The 20,197-nt window shown below is 45.7% G+C and overlaps 1 protein-coding gene and 1 long non-coding RNA gene across 3 annotated transcripts in view; one reads left to right on the top strand and one right to left on the bottom strand.

The window, feature by feature from the left end:
* The window catches only part of CLTC (clathrin heavy chain), a 75,898-nt gene that overhangs the window by 16,878 nt on the left and 38,823 nt on the right, over positions 1-20,197 (top strand). For both annotated transcript variants that reach the window (XM_083479731.1, XM_083479730.1), the window contains exons 2-6: positions 10,116-10,323; positions 15,052-15,320; positions 17,207-17,368; positions 18,141-18,254; positions 19,137-19,310. In XM_083479731.1, the coding sequence (XP_083335857.1) occupies positions 10,116-10,323; positions 15,052-15,320; positions 17,207-17,368; positions 18,141-18,254; positions 19,137-19,310 (927 nt within the window). The remainder of the gene's footprint in view (positions 1-10,115; positions 10,324-15,051; positions 15,321-17,206; positions 17,369-18,140; positions 18,255-19,136; positions 19,311-20,197) is intronic.
* LOC310695551 overlaps positions 1-20,197 on the bottom strand; it is a 197,695-nt gene that overhangs the window by 153,312 nt on the left and 24,186 nt on the right. The gene's annotated exons all lie outside the window — the stretch shown is intronic.

The raw sequence follows: 20,197 nt of genomic DNA, 5'->3' as shown, positions 1-20,197 counted from the left end.
GTGTAGCCAGTTCAGCCTTTAAAAGGCTGGGAAAGAGAATAGAAGAGATGGGAGACAGGTGCAGATGAGATCTCTTTAATAATGTGATTTGTATTCCACACTTGCAACAAACCCCAGATAAATTGACTTGTGTGAAGCTAACAAAGTGTATACACCAAACTTAAAAAAAAAGGTGGTGCAGGAATCATACTCTTTTCCTTCAGAACAAGTGCAGGGAACATTTATCCTTCTAGATGTTGCTGAACTACAACTCCCATCATTCCTGTCCATTGATTGTGCCCTGTTAGGGCTGATGGGAGTTAAAGTTCAGCAACCTCTGGGAAGACCAAATACTCCCCACACAACTGTTTCAGCCTAAAGAACCATTGTGTGCGTCTATAGAAAGAAGTACTCCTGGCAGATATTGTACCCTGCCCTGTGAGCCAAAATGGCTCTTTAGAGCAGTTTACAAAAAAGAAAAAAACAAAACAGTTCTGAGGTCTCAGGCACACAAGGAAAAAAGGAACAGGAGGGAGAAGGGAAAAGCAAGTTCAGGCAACATTTCACGTTACATTCACAGCCTATGTGAGTGGTGGTTCTGACTGCTTTGCCCTTGCTAAAGAGCAGTCCTGCTCCAGAAGCACTTCTGCCACCAGACCAGATTCAGCAGCAGATCAGGTCAGGACAGTTTCTGCAACACAGTACTTTTCTCAGACAAGTCCTTGGCCAAGTGGAGTCAGTCAGTCAGTCAGTCAGTCAATGAAGCACATTGAAAGTATGAGCGAGAATATAAAAAAAGTGAAAGACGGTTAAGGCAGTGTTGCATTTCAAGGCAGCATATTTCATTTGAGCCTGGATAGCAATGCTGGTTTGGCACGGTAGATTTAGCGAAGGGAGTGGTGCATTACTAATAGCTTGTGAATGGTTACTCGCAGAGGTGTGGCTTTACAACAGAACTTGACGGCGCAGTTGTAGACAAGACGCTTGTGGGGAGCTGAAATGGAAGATAAGGCGTAGCAGTGCATGAATTAGTTTCCCTTCTCTCTGTGTTCTGTCAAAGTGGGCAGCCTACCCTACTGCTCCTGAGGCATGATCTTTGAGGTTGCTCTCAGATTCTTAAGAAGCCTTGCTTTAAGAAATAAATCAATCAACATGCTTCTAGTTCAGGGGTAGGCAATCTAAGGCCCATAGGCCACAAGCGGCCCACGGGGATTGTTTAACCAGCCCACGAGCCGCCCCCAAAATGAGCCGCCTGCTTGGCGAGTCCCCGCGTGCTGTGCTAAACCTGCGCAGTGCAGCGCTGGGACTCGCTTCCGTGGCGCCAAAAATCACGTCTGCGCATGTGCATACGCCAGAAATCGCGTCAACACAGATGCCGGAAATCGCGGGCGTGCACACACACTCACACTCCAGCCCACAGAGGGAATCTCCGCTGGAGTGAACCGGCTCAGGCGAGGTAAACCTTGCAGACCCCTGTTCTAGTTGATGTGGTGACTCGTATTGGCTCTGCTTAGGTCCGGTTGACCCATGTTTGAGCTGGTGCAAGACTATGTATGAAGCTCACTGATGCGGCCTCTTAGAGGGACTTGCCCACCTCCCTGGCCGGCAAGGATAAAACTAATTCTCAGTGGAATGCAAAGTATAATTGTTTACCCTTTCAGCTGCTGTAGTGTCTGACAGTGTGGTGGTGTTTTATTAAACACTTAATCTTCCAATTGGTTTTATTATTGTTGTTTTGCAGTCAGCTTTTGTTAGTGAACCCACCTCAGTATATATATTCTTGAAGTGAAAGGCGGTGTATAAATTGCTGTAATAACAGAACAATCTAAACCTCTAAAGGGGTTTACATCAAGACGTGAAATGAGCAATCTGAATGAAACTCGGTGTTTAAAATGTTGCAGCAGTCTTAATTTGGGGGCTGACGAGAATTGCTGCGTGCACTGAGGAAAAGGTGGTGTAGAGTTAGAGGCTGGGAAGGAGTCTTCTGGTCGGGCGTTGGACTGGGGGCACGGAAAACCTGGGATCAAATTCTCACCTGGCCGTGAGGCTCACTGGATGGCTTGGTGTCTTCTGTCCGTCAGCCTCGCCTACCTTGCAGGTTGTGAGACTTGGCTGGAGGGAGGCACACCATGTGTGCTGCCTTGACCATGGGAGACGGACACTATATCAATGCAGTAAATCTGCCCTTCATCTTTCAACCTGGCAGATCCAAAACCACAGCAAATGTGGCATGTAAGTCACATTCACTTTGACCTTCCCTCTCACTCCGATGTGTTTTCTGATGCAGCTTTTAGCGCCTGCCCCTGTTATAGGTGACCTGCTTCAGAGATATGGTGCTCCTGCACCGGAAACACCCCGACTATTAAAAAGCTGATAATGGGCTTGATATCCTTGAAGCACAGCAGATGATTATCCCTGTGATGCAGATCTGAGATGGGTTTGTCTTGTCATTGCCATATATTCGCTCCCCCCCCCAGACGATAGTCCTTGTTCTATATAAAAACCATACTTCCACGCCAGAGGCAATGAATGTTCTTGAATTTCTCCCCCAGATAGCAGAACAAATACAGCTCTTGTTTTGTTAAACAGCTATTTGTACTGCAGTATAAACCCATCAGAGTTTTATGTGGTGTAGCTTTGAATAGAACAGTCACCATTGGACAGAATTGAGCTATTGCCATTTCTGTGCTAGGGCCTACCCACTTACATCTAGGGAGAAATTTCAACCCAGTAAGCCTTAGAAGTGTGTGCATTGTGGTAGAGCAGAGGTTGGGGGACCTTTTACAGTTTGGGGGCCCCAATTCCTTTTAGAAAAATATTCTAAAGGGTAGAAGTAGCACTGGAGACAAAATGGATGGGGCTAGGAGTAATTGGGGCTCTTACCTTTGCGCAGTGGGTAACATTCCAGCTAGGCAAAAGCCAGAGCTGTTGATACCCCCTACACACAGGCGCACACCGCTCTCTGTCCTCCATACAGGCAAGCAAGAAGCATTGCCACAGTTCAAGGACACATTCAAGCCACAGAACTGTAGTCATCCTAGAGGATGCAGATGCAGAGTACGACTGGGGTAGTGTTGGCCTGATGAGGGATGTGACCTAGGGAGAATTCTGGGGGCCACATAGAGAAGCGTAGAGGGCCAAATTCAAGGTTCCCTGTATCTGTTGTAAGGAGGAAAGTAACAGGACGGCTTTGTGGGGTCATTGGTGTGTCGCCTCGCATGGGACTCCTACGGCTCCACAACGTAACTCTCCACCCATTACAGAAGAGAAGCACAGGAGTGGCACACCCTGTCTTTATCGGAGGCTACAAGGAAGGACACAGCTGAATTGGGAAGGTGGAGCCTTTATTGTGGCGGATGAAATGCCACTGATAATAAGGCAGGGCGGCACACAAGGAATTCACACCCTCTTGATGTTCCATGAGGTTTTCACAGGAACGATTGTGAAAAGCATCTGCCCCCCCCTCCCCCGCCCCCAAGAGCTAACCTTAAGGAGCAGAATAGAGAACTTTTATACTTCTGAAGGTGTCTGTGAAAATGGCTGGCTCTTGCAAAACTCTTGCTTCCAGTCTTTGCTCCCCCTTATCTGGCTGTTGTGAATGAATCATTCTTTCTTGGTAGTTTACTACACTGTTGCACAAGTGAGGAACTGAAAGTGCACAGAGTCCTTGGGAAGAGCTCTGCAGAAGAGCTGTCCTTTCAAAAAAAGAGAGGAGCTAACCGTTCTAGGCTCTCTTGCTGGTTAAACATGGCTGTCTCTCATTTCCTCCCAAGGAGCTCAGAATGGCCTTCATTCGCTTTCCCCATACCCAGCTGCACTCCAGCTGCTGTAGGGCTCCTCCAGCTCCCATCACCCCGATCATTGGCCATGCTGGCTAGAGCTTATGAGAGTTGAAGTCCAACAGCACCTAGAGAGGACATCAGGCTGGGGCAGTCTGATCCACTGCTCAAGAGCTGGCCTGCTGTAGTGACTAAGACTGAAGTACAAATCTGGTTTGAATTACCACCTTTACCATAGGGTAGTTACCTAGGCAGAAATTGAGATATGAATGCTAGGTGCTCTGGCACCTTAAACCTAGGTTATGGGTGCAACCAGAATACATAGCTGAAAATGAACGAACTGCAGCTAAAATATGTTCATTTTTCACATGGTCTAGTCCTATTCCCCCCCTAATATTCTTAAGAGGGTCTTGTCTCTTCAGTCTTCAGAGAGTAGCTGGAAGTGGGGAGGCAGAAAAAGGTCCTCCTTTCCTTCCACTCTGCAGTTTTAATCTGAAATCTTAGGTGCAGTACTGCGCCCAGAGTTCAGAAACTGTTCATGCTAATGAAATTCCCTGTCGCAAAATGCACCTAGAACAATGGGAGTTTCAAACGCTGTACCTAGGTGGCCTTAGCGCAGGTGTGTGGAACCTTTGGCCCATCAGAAGTTGCTGGGCTGCAGCTCCCATCATTCCTGGCCACTGGCCATGCTTGTGAGGGCTGATGGGAGTAGAAGTTCAGCAGCAGCTGGAGGACCAAGAGTTCCCCATTCCTGCCTTTAGGGGACTGAGGCCAAGAGTATGGCTTCCCATCTAAGAACATAAGAGCCTGCTGGATCAAGCCAAAAGCACTTCTCACCCCGGTCTCACAGTGGTCAGATAGGTGCCCTAATGAGAAGTGCACAAGCTTGTGTTTCCCAGCAGCTGGCATTGAGTGGTACCACATCTGTATTATGGGGATAATACTAATTTACTTTCCAGGGCTCTTGAAGCATTTTTAATTCTTTGGATCCTTGTGTGTACTATACAAATGTTAAGTATATATGCATCCTCTCTAGAACTCCTGAGGTAGAGAGGGCAGAGAGTGACTTGCTCAGGGTTACCCGTGAGCTTCCCAGCTGGTTAAACAGGGATTTGACTCAGTCCCTCCGTTATAAGACATAACAGTGCAACTCAAACATGTTGCTTTTTGAAAACGAAGCATAGTTGTGTGTGACACACACACACAGCCTCCTTAAATTTCCCTGTAACACACTGCAGAAGTGAAAATCAAGTTGAAACAGGAAAATGCGGTTTGCTTAGTAATTGCTGCTTAAATGGCTTTGCTTGAGCTCTGCCCATCCCTTGTGCAATGTTGTTAGTGTTAGCTTGGTCTCTTCAGCTTGGAGTAGTGGTTAGAGTGCTGGACCAGGACTTGGGAAACCAGGGTTCAAATCCCCACTCAGCCATAGAACTGAGTGAATGGCCATGGGCCAATCACTCCCTCTCCACTAATGTACCTCAAAGAATTGTTGTGAGGATTAAATGAGGAGGAGAACCATGTATGCCACTTTGAGCTCCTTGGAGATAAAGTTGGGGTATATATGCATTCCTACTTTCAGGGGACCATTTCTACATGGACTTACCTGTTGGAGAAGCAGTCCATGTTAGAGGGGGTGTGTTTATGTTAGGTTACACATTCATTATATGCAGTGGGAAAACTTGTTCTTATTGTCTGGGAGTGGCCGCCAAGACCATATAACACTGCTCCTGAAAGATCTTCATTGGCTCCCAGTACGTTTCCGAGCACAATTCAAAGTCTTGGTACTGACCTTTAAAGCCCTAAACGGCCTCGGTCCTGTATACCTGAAGGAGCGTCTCCACCCCCATCATCCAGCCTGGACACTGAGGTCCAGCACCCAGAGCCTTCTGGCAGTTCCCTCGCTGTGAGAAGTGAGGTTACAGGGTTCCAGGCAGAGGGCCTTCTCGGTAGTGGCGCCTGCCCTGTGGAACGCCCTCCCGGCAGATGTCAAGGCAATAAGCAACTATTTTACTTTTAAAAGACAACTGAAGGCAGCCCTCTTTAGGGAAGTTTTTAATGTTTGATGCTGTATTTTTAACATTTGGTTGGAAGCTGCCCAGAGTGGCTGGGGTATAAAAATTATTTATTTATTTATTTATTTATTTATTTATTTATTTATTTATATCATCCAGAGTTTAAGGGTGGCATTCAACTAAATTTTGCCCATTGAAATTAATGCATGCGACCAAAAGTCAGTGTGGCATAGTGGATAGAGTGTTGGATTAGGACCTGGGAGCCCGGGGTTCAAATCACTGCTCCGCCATAAAACTCACCGTGTGACCTAGGGCCAGTCACAGCCTTTCAGCCTAACCCATATCTCAGAGTTGTGAGAAGATAATGGGGAGGAAGAGAACAATGTATGCCCTCTTAAGCTCCTCGAAGGAAAGGTGAGATAAATGCAATAAGTAATATGCAAGTTACCGTATTTTTTGCACCACAACACTCACTTTTTTCCTCCTAGAAAGTAAGGGGAAATATCTGTGCGTGTTATGGAGCGAATGCCTGCGGGTGGCAGGGGGGATCTGCTGCAGTCGTGAGCAGAGGATCCATGGTTCCCTTTTCTTCCCTCCTCTGTGGTTACAAAGCATGGATCCACATGGATCCTCAGGATTTTTGCATTGGGCTAGTCCAAACTCACTGTCAGATCACATGTCTGTGGCCACAGCATGAACCACTAATATCATATATCCACTATTTCGTTTAGAATATTTTTTTTCTTGTTTTCCTCCTCTAAAAACTATGTGCGTGTTATGGTCTGGTGCGTGTTATAGAGCGAAAAATATGGTAGTTCCATTGATTTTAGTGGGTCTGCTCCCAAGTACAACTTAACACCACCCAAAGCCTTTGAGCTTAGTTCCAGTTGTTGCAGAGGCGATTTAATTACGTTTGAATAACATTGTGTCAGTACTGCCACTTTTTACACCCTGGAGCAGAAGGCCTTTTGGGACTCGCCATTTACTTTCCTAGGTACCTTGGGCTCTCAACACTCTGCAAGCAGGACCAGCAATTATATTTCCTATCCTGGTTTTGTTCCACAGCAACCATGCTTCACTGAATGATTGTGCCCCACCCCCCAGTTCCAAAACCATGCAGGAGAAACATTTACCCGCAGGAATGAAAAACTAGGAAGGAAGCTTCTGTAGAACTTTCTTTTGCAATCTTGCTGGCCTTGAACTACATCACATTTATTGGGTTTCAAGACATTTTTTTAAAAAAAGATTCCTACAGTTCAGTGCTGACCTTGAAACTCGTTCACGTGCATAATGCCCTGTTTCTCTATCTAATTGGAGACCCTGCATTCTTTGTAGATGGGACCTGGGCAAATAAAAAGCAACAAACTAATTGGCCAGGGTGGTTGCCCAGTTTGCATTAGGCACATGAGGCTTCTGTTGAGGAATCCTTTTTAGCTCTCCCTGCAAATCCCACTTGCCAGTTGCTGGTGCAACACACTAGTGCAAACATCATGGCCAAAGGCATCCCTCAAAGAATCGGTTAGTACCCGCTGAAGAAGAGGCCTTAGTGTCGTAACCCCCGCAGCATTTCCTTCGGCTGTTCAACAAGTGTTGCTGCAATGCCCACTTCTGCATCCAGCCTTCTCTTAAAACCCTTCCATGTTGGCCTAGCTTTCTAGGCACTAATTTGCATGCTTTGTTCATGCCTTTGGAGAAAAACTGGCTTGCTGTCATCTTAAGACCTTGGGACCTGGCAGCTGTTTTCATGAGCTGAATAGAAATGGCTGTTTGGTCGTATTCTGGTATGTGGAAGTGGAGCACTATGGTCTAGACCAGGCATAGGCAGATGTTTTGGACTACAATTCCCATCATCCCTGGCCACTGGTCCTGTTAGCTGAGGATCATGGGAGTTGTAGGCCAAAACATCTGGAGGGCCGAAGGTTGTCTATGCCTGGTCTAGACCAGCCTTCTCCCAACCTGGTGCCTTCCTAATGCTGTTGGTTTCCAACAACTCCCATCAGCCCCAGCTAAAATGGCCCGTAGTCAGGGAGGATGAGAGTTTGAAGTTCAAAACATCTAGCCAGCACTAGGGCTTTCTAGGGAACTGTTTTAGATGCCGTTGCACTATAAAACCCTCTTCATCTTTGTGTTCATTGGAGGTTGCTCCTGACCAGGTGTGCACTGGATTACAGCTTTACCTGCACAGTACATAAGGGATGCAATTTGAACTGGGGAATGTGCCCTGGAGCACAGCAAAGCCTCTTTTGTGGCTGTGTATTTAGAAGGGGAGATAGGATTATTTTATTTTTAGTGTTGCTTATTAAATTTGTATCCAGCCCTACCTCCAAAGGGGCCATGGGCAGATTAGATTTATATTCTGCCTAGTGATGTGGGCTTTCTGGGAATCCCCCCCCCCCCCGCTCCATCCCCAGTGTCCTAGATATGGGGTGTGTTTGACATTCAGTACAACAAACATCAAAGTTCTTTTGGTATTGGTTAAATGCTATATTCAGCACTTTACCTGGAAATTGTTTTTATTGGAATACTTGTTAGATTACAGTAGCATATAGCCTTACATTGTACAGATCTTAAATAGATGAAGAAATGGTTAATTGATGGTTTTTAGCATGTCTGAAGAGCTGTGTGCATTAATGTGCTTCCTAGGGAAAGTTTATGGTGCAACTTGGGTTTTAGATCTGACTAATATTATGTCTTTTCCCATTGCTCAACTTTCTAACAGTGCATTTTCTCAAAAACAAACTGAGGAATTTTGTTACTTACCAGTTTTATAACCCACTTTTCACCAAAAGGTCCCAGGGCAAGGTACATACATTTCAAAATAACAAATTTAAAAGTAAGAGGTTTTATCTCCAGGTTCCCTAGGCCTGTTCAGATATTCTTTACAAGGTCAGGTTAGCCAACATGGTGCCCTCCAGATGCTTCCGCTTATAACTCCCATCAGCCCCTATCAGTGGGGGTCACTCATCAGGGGGAATTATTACTATTATCACTGATTAATTGATTGCCTTCTATGTAACCGCCTTAGGGTGATGCACATTAAAAACACAAATAAGCAGCAGATACATTAAAACTAAAACAAAACAAAATAGACTCTCATGGCAAAGACCCTTTTATCCAGCTGGGAAAGCCTGCTGGAACATCTGTTTCCGGAAAGTGCAACACTGGGCACCTTGGACCTTGAAAGGAATGCTATTCTGCATAACAGGAGCAGACAGTCTAAGAGTTACTACATAGTGGGCTTCTGAGATTTTTGGAACTTATAAGAGACTACAGGTAACTTGCATCTTCCATGGGGATTAGGTACTTGGCTGTCAGACGCTATAAGCAAATTTGTGAAAAACCCAGGAACTCCCTGGAACTGCCCCCTCCAAAAATGGAGAGCTGCTTGTCCAGCTTCAGGAAGGAGGCGCAAGGGCTCTGACGGGGTCCTAGAGTTCTCCTTCCTCCTTTACAAAGCCAGGCAAGCACATGGTGCTGGTGGAAAATAAATGGAGAGTGGGTTTCCTGTGCTATTTGTTTGTTTGTTTGTTTATTCCCACCTGCGCAAAGCTGTAATCACAGAAGTTAAAAGTGCTTAAGTTTCGAGTTACATATACAGAAATCTACTGGGTGCATAAGCAATAAGGTGGTCTCTTGTAGCTTGGTCTTCAGCTGTAAAATAGGGACTTAATATGTTTGTATCTCTGAACTGTAATAGGGACTTATATGTTAGTACCAACGCAGCTGAATTTGCAGATGGCAGCCAGTGAAATCCTGCAAGCAGGGGGTTTGTTATATGCTGGTGGTAGTCAGCCCCTGCAAGCGACCTGGGATCTTCATTCTGGGGGTGATGCAAATTGTGGTCCAGCATCTTGCAGGTACCATACTGGCTTCCCCTACAGTAGCTTGTGCTTGTTTTGACCAAAACTCCTTTTGATATAAACTGGTGTACAGTGTAGTAAGCAAAAGAGTTAGGGAGTGGTACCCATGACTTTAACTTAAATTGTGAGTTCCATTGATGGCTTTAGGTTTTATAGTGTTGAGGCATTTCTGTGCCTGCATACTGGGACGGGTGGCAATTGCATTAACAATGGAAGGGTGTCTGAAAGAGCCCTACATATTGCTATGGACTATTCATTGCCATAGGTGGCTTTGTGGTACATTCCATAAACGTCTGAAGTTCTCGCCAACATCTGAAGGGAATACAGGATGGAGCTCTTAGTGGCTCCCTGTAATGGGCCAAAAGGAAGTGCTTGGAATCTAATCCCAGAGCATTATAAACCCTATTGAGTTTTTATGAGATGTTGGCTTATTGTAAAGGAACTATGAATAATTGAATGAGCTCTCTTGTGTGTTTGCCTTCCAGCTCCAGAACCTGGGCATTAACCCGGCCAACATTGGCTTCAGTACTCTGACCATGGAGTCTGACAAGTTCATCTGCATACGAGAGAAAGTTGGAGAGCAGGCCCAGGTGGTCATCATTGACATGAATGACCCCAGCAATCCCATTCGCCGGCCGATTTCAGCTGACAGTGCAATCATGAACCCTGCCAGCAAGGTCATTGCCCTGAAAGGTACAGGAAATCTTTCTCAATGTATTTCTGGATTGGAGTTGGGCTTTTTAGAAACATGTTTTAAGTTTCAAAATGTGTACTGATTTTTGTTGCCCTTACTATTTTGTCATTTCTACATTTTCTATTCTTACAACTATGAGAAGCTGTGGGTTAACAAACATATACAGTATTTATTGAAAACCAGCAAGGTTGATGAGCTAGTGAAATCCTTGATGGCTTTTCCCAATATAAGGCTGGTTTGTGGTATGGCTTCCATCGAAAGCTCTGTTTAAACTAAACGAGCCTTGTTACTAAGCCCCCAAAGTTTCTAGCCAGTAAAAAAGGAAAAAAATAGTTGCATGCTTCTTAGTTTACTTACAGGGCTTTTTTGCTTTTTAACAAAAGTAGGGCTCCCAGAACAACTTAGAGAGATAAGTAATAGAACAGCCCTGGAACTCATTTATGATTTAAACAAGAGTGGCTAACCCGTGGGTTGTACCCAGCTCCCTGAAAGTTTTTTGTTTGATTCATGAACCCCCCAGTTTGTCATTAAAAAAAGAGGGTTTAAATTACTGCCACTTCTGCGGTTCCCCTGTTAAGCTGCCATTGTTCCAAAAGGGTTTCAAGTCCCCCTTAAACTTTTTTTTAAAAAATGCTGAGTTGAATAATGAACTTATAAGATTTAAAATTGTGTGGAAGAGCTAGTGGGTAGTCTTTTGGAAGGCAGCCTTGAGAGCTGCAATTCTCACCACACCTTTGATCGCACCTAATTGGAGGTATGGCTTCCAGAAGGTTGACCATGGGTCAGTGTTGGGGAAAGGGGCTTCACTTACTCTGCAGCTAGAATAGACACTGGGAAGGTTAACAAAGGGAGGAACAGAGAGCTCTCTGCCGTTTGCTCCAGCCTGCTCATTCTCCTGGAAAGGAATTTCATGTGCTCGCCTGTCTGGAATTCCTGATCTCCCATGGTGCCTATGCTAGTGGTTATGTGGAAAACTGGCGTGATCGGTGCTTGTGTTCATTTCCAGAGCACTGCAAGTCCAAAGTTTTGAAGAGAGCTTACAATAATTAGCAACTGGGAAATAAGAGAGAAGAGAATAGCATAGTTAAACTGCATCCCACCTCATTATCGGTGGTGATTACCCCTGTGATTTCATCCTGGATCCAGTTGTTACCATCAGTGACCTGCAAATGTGAGCTCCTGGAGAGGAGCTCACAGCTGATTTGTGCTTCCTTGGCCCATTTGCTCTTGTGATGCGCAAATCTAAGCCAAAGTTTGGCTTAGTGTGTTTTTCAAACCAGGAGTCATTGTCACTTTTTATTTTTTTAAAGAAAACCTTGCTATCATTTAAAAAAACAAACCAGAGTAAGAATATTAGCAATGTCATAATTGGCAAAGGGACCCCATTTCTTCTCTTAAGCAAGTTAATAAGGAACATAGGAAGCTACCTTCTGTCAAGTCAGACCGTTGCTCTGTCTAGGTCCATATTCTCAGTGCTGACTTACTGCCAGTTTTCCAAGGTTTCAGGCAGGGAGCCTTTTCCAGCCCAGCTGTAGTTGCTGGGGATAAAGCCTGGGACCTTCTGCATGCGAAGCTGATGATCTGCCACTCAGCTGTGGTCCTTCACCTCCTCCTCCTAACGGGGTGCACCAATTACCTTGCCCTTTTTCCACGTTCCATCTCTCCTGAGGCATAGTTTTCAAAGACAGGGCAAAACAATGTTATAGTATCCTCCTCGTTATACTGGTAAATATAACTTACCTAGGTTTACAAGTCCCAACTTTGTGCCAGATGCAAACTGCCTAGTCACCTTTGCTCAAAACGGTCAAAGTTCTTTTTAATTTTGTTTTTAAAAAGCACTGCTCATCTGCCCTCCCCAAAAGACAGCATATTGCCTCATTTCTTTTATTTGCTGGAGAAAACGTAAGCTCTCAACTGTCTCATTACAATAGCTTCCTCTTTTTTTCTTCTGATGGCTTTAATGTTGTATCACTATTTTTGTCACACTTTCTAATGCTTTCTTGTGTGTGCAGATGGTGAGTTACCTCCGTTTCAGATTGTATTTGTGTTTGTCCTGTTTTATGAAAAGAGAATGCAAAAGGCTTACCAGCTTAAAGGCTTAACGGGGGCACATCTCTGAATAATTAAGGTGGAGGAGTAGACAAGGACCTATATATTCTGTCTGCTGTGGAGTCTTGTTCTCAAAGCTCCTCTTTCTTATTTTGAAAAAAACCAAAACAAAATCCTTTTCCCGAAATGCTTGTACCTGCAGTATCTTCACTTGGAGCTGTAGAGATGCACTTGCTTGGAAGCAGTAAACTTGGATACGCATAAAGCTTTTTATAAACAGGACTGAGACTCTTACAATTCCATATCTGGCTGTATTATTTTTTGCTTTTCATGTGCTCCGTGTGGGGCGAAACTGAAGCCGTAGCCTGGCTGTCCAATAGATGTTATCTTGGATTACCAACCCCAACCTCTAAATCCAAGTTTGCATAGTGAAAGGAATACTGACTGAACTAGTCCTGGTTCTGTCCCCTCACCCATCCTTGCCACTTTTTTCCCCTACCCTGAGGAAACAAGCCTAACCTGTTGTCTTGAAGACTAACCATCAACCCAAGCCCAGCTCAGAGCAGATGGGTGACCCTTGGCGGATGGTTGACTCATATCCTTCAGCCCCGAAACGTAGTTCTTTAATGGCTTTGAAAGTCTGGCCTGCATAGCTTCTGTGCTTTTGTGTTCCTCTGGATTGTGTAAAAAAAACACAACCTTAGGAGGGAAATACACACACCGTTCTCCCCTAGCTGCTTAAATGGAATAACCCCCCCCCTCCAATGTCTTTGCTTCTAATGACACCCATGAATCTTTTCTGCCTGGCGCAATTCTAGTTCTCAGAGCGGGAGGTGCAGAGTTGTCATGGCTGGGCTGGGAGATAATGCTTCACTAGCTTCTCCTCTCTACTTCCCAACCTTGGTCAGCGTCTTGATAGTAAGCTGTACTCCTGGCAGTGGTTAGTACCCAAAGGGAAAATGTATTGGCTTCCTTCCACAGTGTCCCACAGGCCTCTTTCCTTGGCCCTTTCTAGAGCTTCCTCTGTGGTTCTTTGCCTGCTCTCCTCCCCTTTCCTGTCACATTAGGGACATAGGAAGCTGCCTTCTACCAAGGCAGCCCATTGGTCAGCTTTTTGTCTAACACTAACTGGCAGTGGCTCTCCAGGGTTTCAGGCAGGAGTCTCTCCCGACCCTACCTAGAGATGCCAAGGCTTGAACCTGGGACCTTTGACATGCAATGTGGGTGTTCTGTCCCTAAGCTGTTGGACATTTACAACAGCACTAGTCTGAGAGCCACATGTATGGAAGCTATTCCATGGTATACTGCTTATTTTATTTATCACAGTACAAAAGTATTTATATGCCACCTGTTTCAAGCCATCTCAAAACTTGGTCCAGGTCCATATGATACAACCAGAGTGGCTGGGAAGCCCAGCCACTTGGGCGGAGTATAAATAATAAAATTATTAATAACCAGTAAAACCACTTGCTGTAAATAACTGCAACTGATAACTCAAAGGGCACAGTTAAGAACCAATATTAAAACACCAGAAAGGCTTGGTTGCCCAGGTATGTCAAGTGTGCCAAAAGCATCATGGGCACTGGGCGCTTTCCAGAGCTCTTAGGGGAGGCAATTCAATAGGAAAGGTGCCACCACAGAGAAGGCCCTTCCCCCTTGGTTTCCACTACCTGAGGTTGCAGCTAAGCGTGTTGCTGGGAACTAAAGGCATTGCTGCTTCATTCCCATCCGCCCCAAGGAGCTCAGGGCAGTGTCCATGTGGTAGTTCCCAGTGTTGCCCTCCCAACAGCCTTGCGAGGAGGGTGTGGGAAAGACCACGCAGAGAGCTTGGTGGCCCAAGCCGCCCTGCTCCAGATTACCAGCACTTAAGTCAGCTGTGCCGCACTGATTCCTTACTCGTGGTAAGAATGCCAGAGGTGGTGGCATGATCCAGCGTTGACATGTGAACATTCACCCTCCTTTTCCACTCCTCCTGAGACTTGAAGCACCCCCTCTTCCAAAGCCTGCCTGGTTGTCATTGTGTGAGCTCATCTTCTCCCACCCACCCCTGTGTGTAGTGCACGTATCTTCCCCCATACCCAAATAATCTGCAGTACACAACAGTAAAGAAACTTTGTTAAGGGTTTTGGTTCGATCAAAACCAAACTTGCAGCTGACCTAACAAAGTGTCCGCTTTGTGACTGCCTATTCACGTGGAAAACCTGTCTTGTGTTCCTCCTGTACTTGTCCTCGATGCGGACATAAATGTGTGTGTAGCACTGCCCGTTGTATGCTGTGGTGTACTTTTATCTCTCAAGTGAGAAGTCTTTTTTAAAAATCCGCCTCTTGGGTTAAGGATGAGTTTAACCTAGCATGAGAATCAAAACATCTCGACTTCGGTATGAACGAGATTCATGTTTGCAATACCCGGCTGTGAAGCCATAACCAATTCATTCAACAATTGGTTCTATAATAATAACTTGTGTGTAAGAGTAGTAGATGTGGCTTTAGAAATGTTGGTGTCTGTTTTTTATTTTAAAAAGCAGCAGCCCACTGAGAATTATTATTTTTCACAACTAAATGCAGTGCATGAAACTTCCTGGGGGGTCAGGTGGTGTGTGCAGACGTTTTAAGCCCTCACCTTGGCCCTCCAGCTCTGCTTCTGCTTCAGCTAATTTCCCTGTAAATTGTGTCCCTAGCTGGGAAGACCCTCCAGATCTTTAATATTGAAATGAAAAGCAAAATGAAAGCTCACACCATGACGGACGACGTCACCTTTTGGAAGTGGATTTCTCTGAACACGGTTGCGCTGGTCACCGACAGCGCTGTGTACCACTGGAGCATGGAAGGGGAGTCTCAGCCGGTCAAGATGTTCGATCGCCATTCTAGCCTCGCCGGCTGCCAGATCATCAACTACCGTACGGATGCGAAGCAGAAATGGTTGCTTTTGACTGGTATATCTGCACAGGTAATGCATCGGTATAAGTGGACGTATGTGTATCCACATATGTGGAAATTGTGGCTTTAGCTAGAATCTGTGCTAAACTGCATGGGCAGAGTGGTTCCCGCACTCTAGGGAACATCAGAGGAGTCCTGTTGGATCAGGACAAATGCCCATCTAGTCCTGTGCTCTATTCTCACAGTGGCCATCCAGATGTTCATGGGAAGCCCGCAGGTACAACCTGAGCGCAACAGCAGCACTCTCCCTACCTGCGATACCCAACAGCTGGTATTCAGAGGCATATTGCCTCAACCACAGGTTGCTACCCTCTCCATTTTACTAATGGGCAAGCACACGACCTTTGAATTTTTTTGTGGCTAAATGGGGAATCTGTGTGTCTGCATTCTGTGGAGAGCTGGCACCCTCTCCCCCCACCCCCAGTGCATACCACGTTGATATTCTGGTCATTGTCCCAGCATAAAGTCACAGTATTTAATCTACCCTGATGAAATAGTGTGACTAGATGCCACTCTGCAAAGGCGTCTTGATAAAATGTGACAAAATCCAGACCACAAGCCTGAACCTGACCAGGGCCAATGAGATGGGGATTCCTAATGGCCGTAGCATACTGCATTCTCATTAAAAATAACCTTGGTGTTTCTGGGTTTTGTTTTTTGTAAGCTATTGTCCCTTTCAGTGGTGCCTGTAGAGTTTGTTAAATAGAAACTTGTTATAATGTAGTTCAGCTGAAGTCTGTTATCTTGTGGCTAAAACAATACTTCAGCTTTTCCTGGGCAAATTCTTGCCTCCATAGCCTGGTGAAAAGGAGGCTGTGGGTGACAGTGACTTGTAGGAGTGTGATGAAGGGGGTAGGAGATTCATCACTGCTGCTCAGGTATTGGGCTTGCCAGGCCTCCCCTTTTGGCCTGCTGTTTTGACCAGGCCCACCTGCTCTGCGTCTGACTTTATATGTCAGGTGTAAGGCAGGTAAAGATGACACAGGGCTAAAAGGGGGCGTGTAGGCACTGCTGAACTGATAGATGACACCTACCAAATCTCTTGCACAGTGCTCTGCAAACCCCAGCGATCAGCAAAGGACAGTCTTTTTATCTTCAAATTGTGTGTGCAGAAATTGGTCACCTGGTGTCAGGTAATTGACAGGTTGGCACTCCACCCACCTGCCAAATATTGCCAGTGGGAGGTGGAGGAAATCAGGGGCCAGCCCTCCAGCCAGATCCAGTTCCTCATCCCCACGCTACAGGAGGAAACTAGAGGAGCCAAATGCAAGTTTCCGTTTTGTTTAAATACATGTCCCTTTTCTACCAAAGCAACCTGGGCAATTTGCAGTTTAGAATAATGCCTTGGGTAGAAAGCATTTTACAAAAAGAGTAAAGGGGGGGGAGCACATTTAGGTCCTGCATACCAGCTCTTCTCATACTGTTGAGTAGTGGGCAGATAGAGTGATCACTGCAGGAAACAGTTCTTCAGAGAAAAGGGTTTAACTGCAGTTCATTCCATTCAGACCAACGACCTCACTTTCAAGTTGGTCAGGTGGAGTGAGAGTTCTGTGAAGTCACCCGTGGGCAACCCCTGTAGCCCTCCTGGTGTTGCTGGCCTGCAACTCTGTCATCCCTGACATTTGGCCCTGGATGTTGCAAGTGTAACAGAATCCAAGGGACTACCACTACTCCTGCTGTAGATTATGCCGTTAACCAAACTTTTAAACCAGACTTTCTGTCCCTCTACAAATGCACAAGTCAAAAAACTTCCTGTGTCTATATAGACTATGCCTAGGCTTGCATAAATATGCGTAGCTGGCGTGTTAAGCCAGTTAATTAGGGTTTATGGTTATCATAATGTTACAGAGTTGAATGTTCATGTGTGTTTTCTTCTCTTTTCTTTTTTTAATAAAGCAAAACCGTGTAGTAGGAGCCATGCAGCTTTATTCCGTAGATAGGAAAGTGTCACAGCCCATTGAGGGTCACGCGGCCAGCTTTGCGCAGTTCAAGATGGAAGGCAATGCGGAAGAATCCACCCTCTTCTGTTTTGCAGTGAGAGGACAAGCAGGAGGCAAGGTAAAAGGGAAGGGGCACAAATACAGGGTTCTGGGTATGGCGTGTAATGAGCCTAATTGGCAGATATGAGAAAAAGGGAAGCAATAGTGGAACAGTGGGGAGCCTCAGGCCTTGAGGCTGTGGCCCTCCAGACTTCCCTATCTGGCCCTCAGGTCTCTTCCTAGGGCTCATGCTCAGTCCAGCCCTAAACCCATCTTGATTGTATTTCCCTGGCTGAAATGTGTCTTTCAACTGTGATGATGCCTCTTGCTTCCTTGGGGGGAGGGGGTAGTATAGAAACCTCTTGACATTTGCACAATTGGGGTGTAGCTACCGTGCATAGTTAAGAGTTGCATTTCTTTCCATTCCTACTTTTGCCTCTGGACCTGCAAGATTACTCACAAGAGAAAATGTGGCCTGAAAAATGTTCCTGTTCCCTGCTTATAGACATTTTCAGAAGGACACTTCCAGAGAACATTGGGTGTACTCTGGAGCAAGGAGACTTCCAGCAAAAGAGACACACACCACATTGGCCTTGCAGTAACAAGCATCTCTTGGCTGATCTTTCGCACAGTTCAGTGGCCTCAGTCTAGTGTCAACGGGGCTATAGCCTGGACCCTCTTAAATCAGAGTGTTCTCCCTTTATTTGAGAAAGGAACAGAGTATTGAAAAGTATTTGCCCCCGCCGTGGCTGCTGCCATGTAAGATAGCAGGCCTGAATGATGAAAATGCTTGAGGAACTTTCCAAGGAAGCTTTGGAGATGCAATTCAATCCTCTTTCTCTCCCGCGCAGTTGCATATCATTGAAGTTGGCACCCCTCCCACAGGAAACCAGCCTTTCCCCAAGAAAGCTGTGGATGTCTTCTTCCCACCTGAAGCACAGAATGACTTCCCAGTTGCAATGCAGGTATTACCAAGGGGCAATTTTTGCTTTCTAACTCCCCATACTTTTTGGGGGGGGGTGGTGGTGGGGAGTCATCTGTAAATAAGTCGTTTCAAAATGCTGATGAATGGCGAAGCTTAATACCGCCAACTTCCAAGCCTTGGATTTAACTGTGTAAGCTGCCTTTAATTGCTGCTTAGCCTTCCCTTTTATAGAACGAAAGTTCAGGTATTTTTGGCTTTTGTAAGTGCTTGTCAGGCAGCTCGTTACTTAGCGAAGCTTGCTCTGCTCTTTGGCACTTGGACAGTTCATACTTGATGTATTCAACTTATTTCGTAGCCAGTACTAAACTACAGCCAGGTCTGTGTTTGTGTACCATGGATATGTGGGAGAACAATATGGGTGAATATGGCTGCAGAGTTCAGTATCCCAAGAATCTCAGCTTTCAGGAAAAAGTATGGAGCAGACCAGGAGTAGACCCATTGAAATTAATTGACATGACTTAGACTTAACCTTGACATATAACTTAGATGAATACAAGCCTAATCTTATAGTCTATATTGCTGCAAAGAAGCACTTAAACCCCTCTAGGCAATTCCTGCTAAAATCTGGGAAACCAGAGGGTGGGTGAATATATCTCGTTGTTGGGCTAGAGGACATTGTGTATCTGCTCTCACCATGACTAGTGGAAGGCTTTGAATTTTATGCAGAATTGGTCAGCTTGCTAACTTGCTCAATTTGCATTATGTATATCTTCAAATTCCCTTAGCATGCAGCTTTAATTTCGCTTACTACTGAAGCTCTGTGCCTTGGTGAAGAGTGTATACAATTGATCACAGCACATGGTGGAGCACCTTAAAAGGACTGTCTCTGTTCATTTTTGCCCCCCCACCTTTCTCCCTGTAGATAAGCGAAAAGCACGACGTGGTTTTCTTGATCACAAAATACGGCTACATCCATCTGTATGACCTTGAAACAGGCACCTGCATCTACATGAACAGAATCAGTGGGGAGACCATCTTTGTCACCGCACCCCATGAAGCTACCGCTGGAATCATTGGCGTCAACAGAAAAGGACAGGTAATGAAATCTTAATTCTCTTTGTATTGTGTTCATATCCTGCCCTTCCTCTAAAAAGGAGCTCAGGTCAGACTCAGGTTGTAGGGATAAGGAGAACCTGCAGCCCTTCAGATGCTGTTGGATTTCAACTCCCACCAACCAGGGATGATGAGCGTTATAGTCTGTGAACATCTGGATGACCATGGTTTTCATTAAGCCCATTGCACAGACTTTGAAGCTGGCTTTACTACGAGGTTAAGGCCAGGTGGGTAAATGTAATGTGGATGCTGTGCTTGATTCTCTCCCTCTTTCTCTCTCTCCAACCTTCACATGCTCTTCAACGTCTGAGTCTTGGTGCAGTATTCTGTGCAGGCATTCAAAACTCCCACCTGCCATCCCTTCCATAAAGCAGGTCAAAGCGTTGCATTTGAGCGTTAGTAGGTGAAAGTTCAGAGTTTGCCGCCTGAGCAGTCTCTTGGAAATGTTTAACGCTGCTGACCTTAAAGATCTTTGGCATACCACTGATATTTGCTTTGAGTTCCCTACGTGCTGTCTGCAGCGGAATGTCACTTTTTGGCCAGCAACCGGGATTTCCCAGTCAGTCCTATATCAGGTGCTTGAGGATCTAGTGCAGGGAGAATTGACCCCTCCCCCCAGGTCAAGCATGGGGGAACCAGCGGCCCTCCAGATATTATTGGACCACATCTCCCATCATCCCTGACCATTGACCATGCCGGCTGGGACTGATGGGAGTCTGGAGGTCCACAGATTTCCCACCTCTGGCCCTGAACGTAAAGGGTCTTATCCCACTAAAGACCTGCTGAAATGAATGGGGACCAAGTCAGTTGCGCCCATTATTTTGAATAGCTCTTCTCTGAGTAGGACTAGCATTTGCTACAAACCACAGA

This window comes from Podarcis liolepis (assembly GCF_965112155.1).
Source record: "Podarcis liolepis genome assembly, chromosome: 16".
NCBI lineage: Eukaryota > Metazoa > Chordata > Lepidosauria > Squamata > Lacertidae > Podarcis > Podarcis liolepis.
This window is presented reverse-complemented; position numbering and strand designations above follow the sequence as displayed.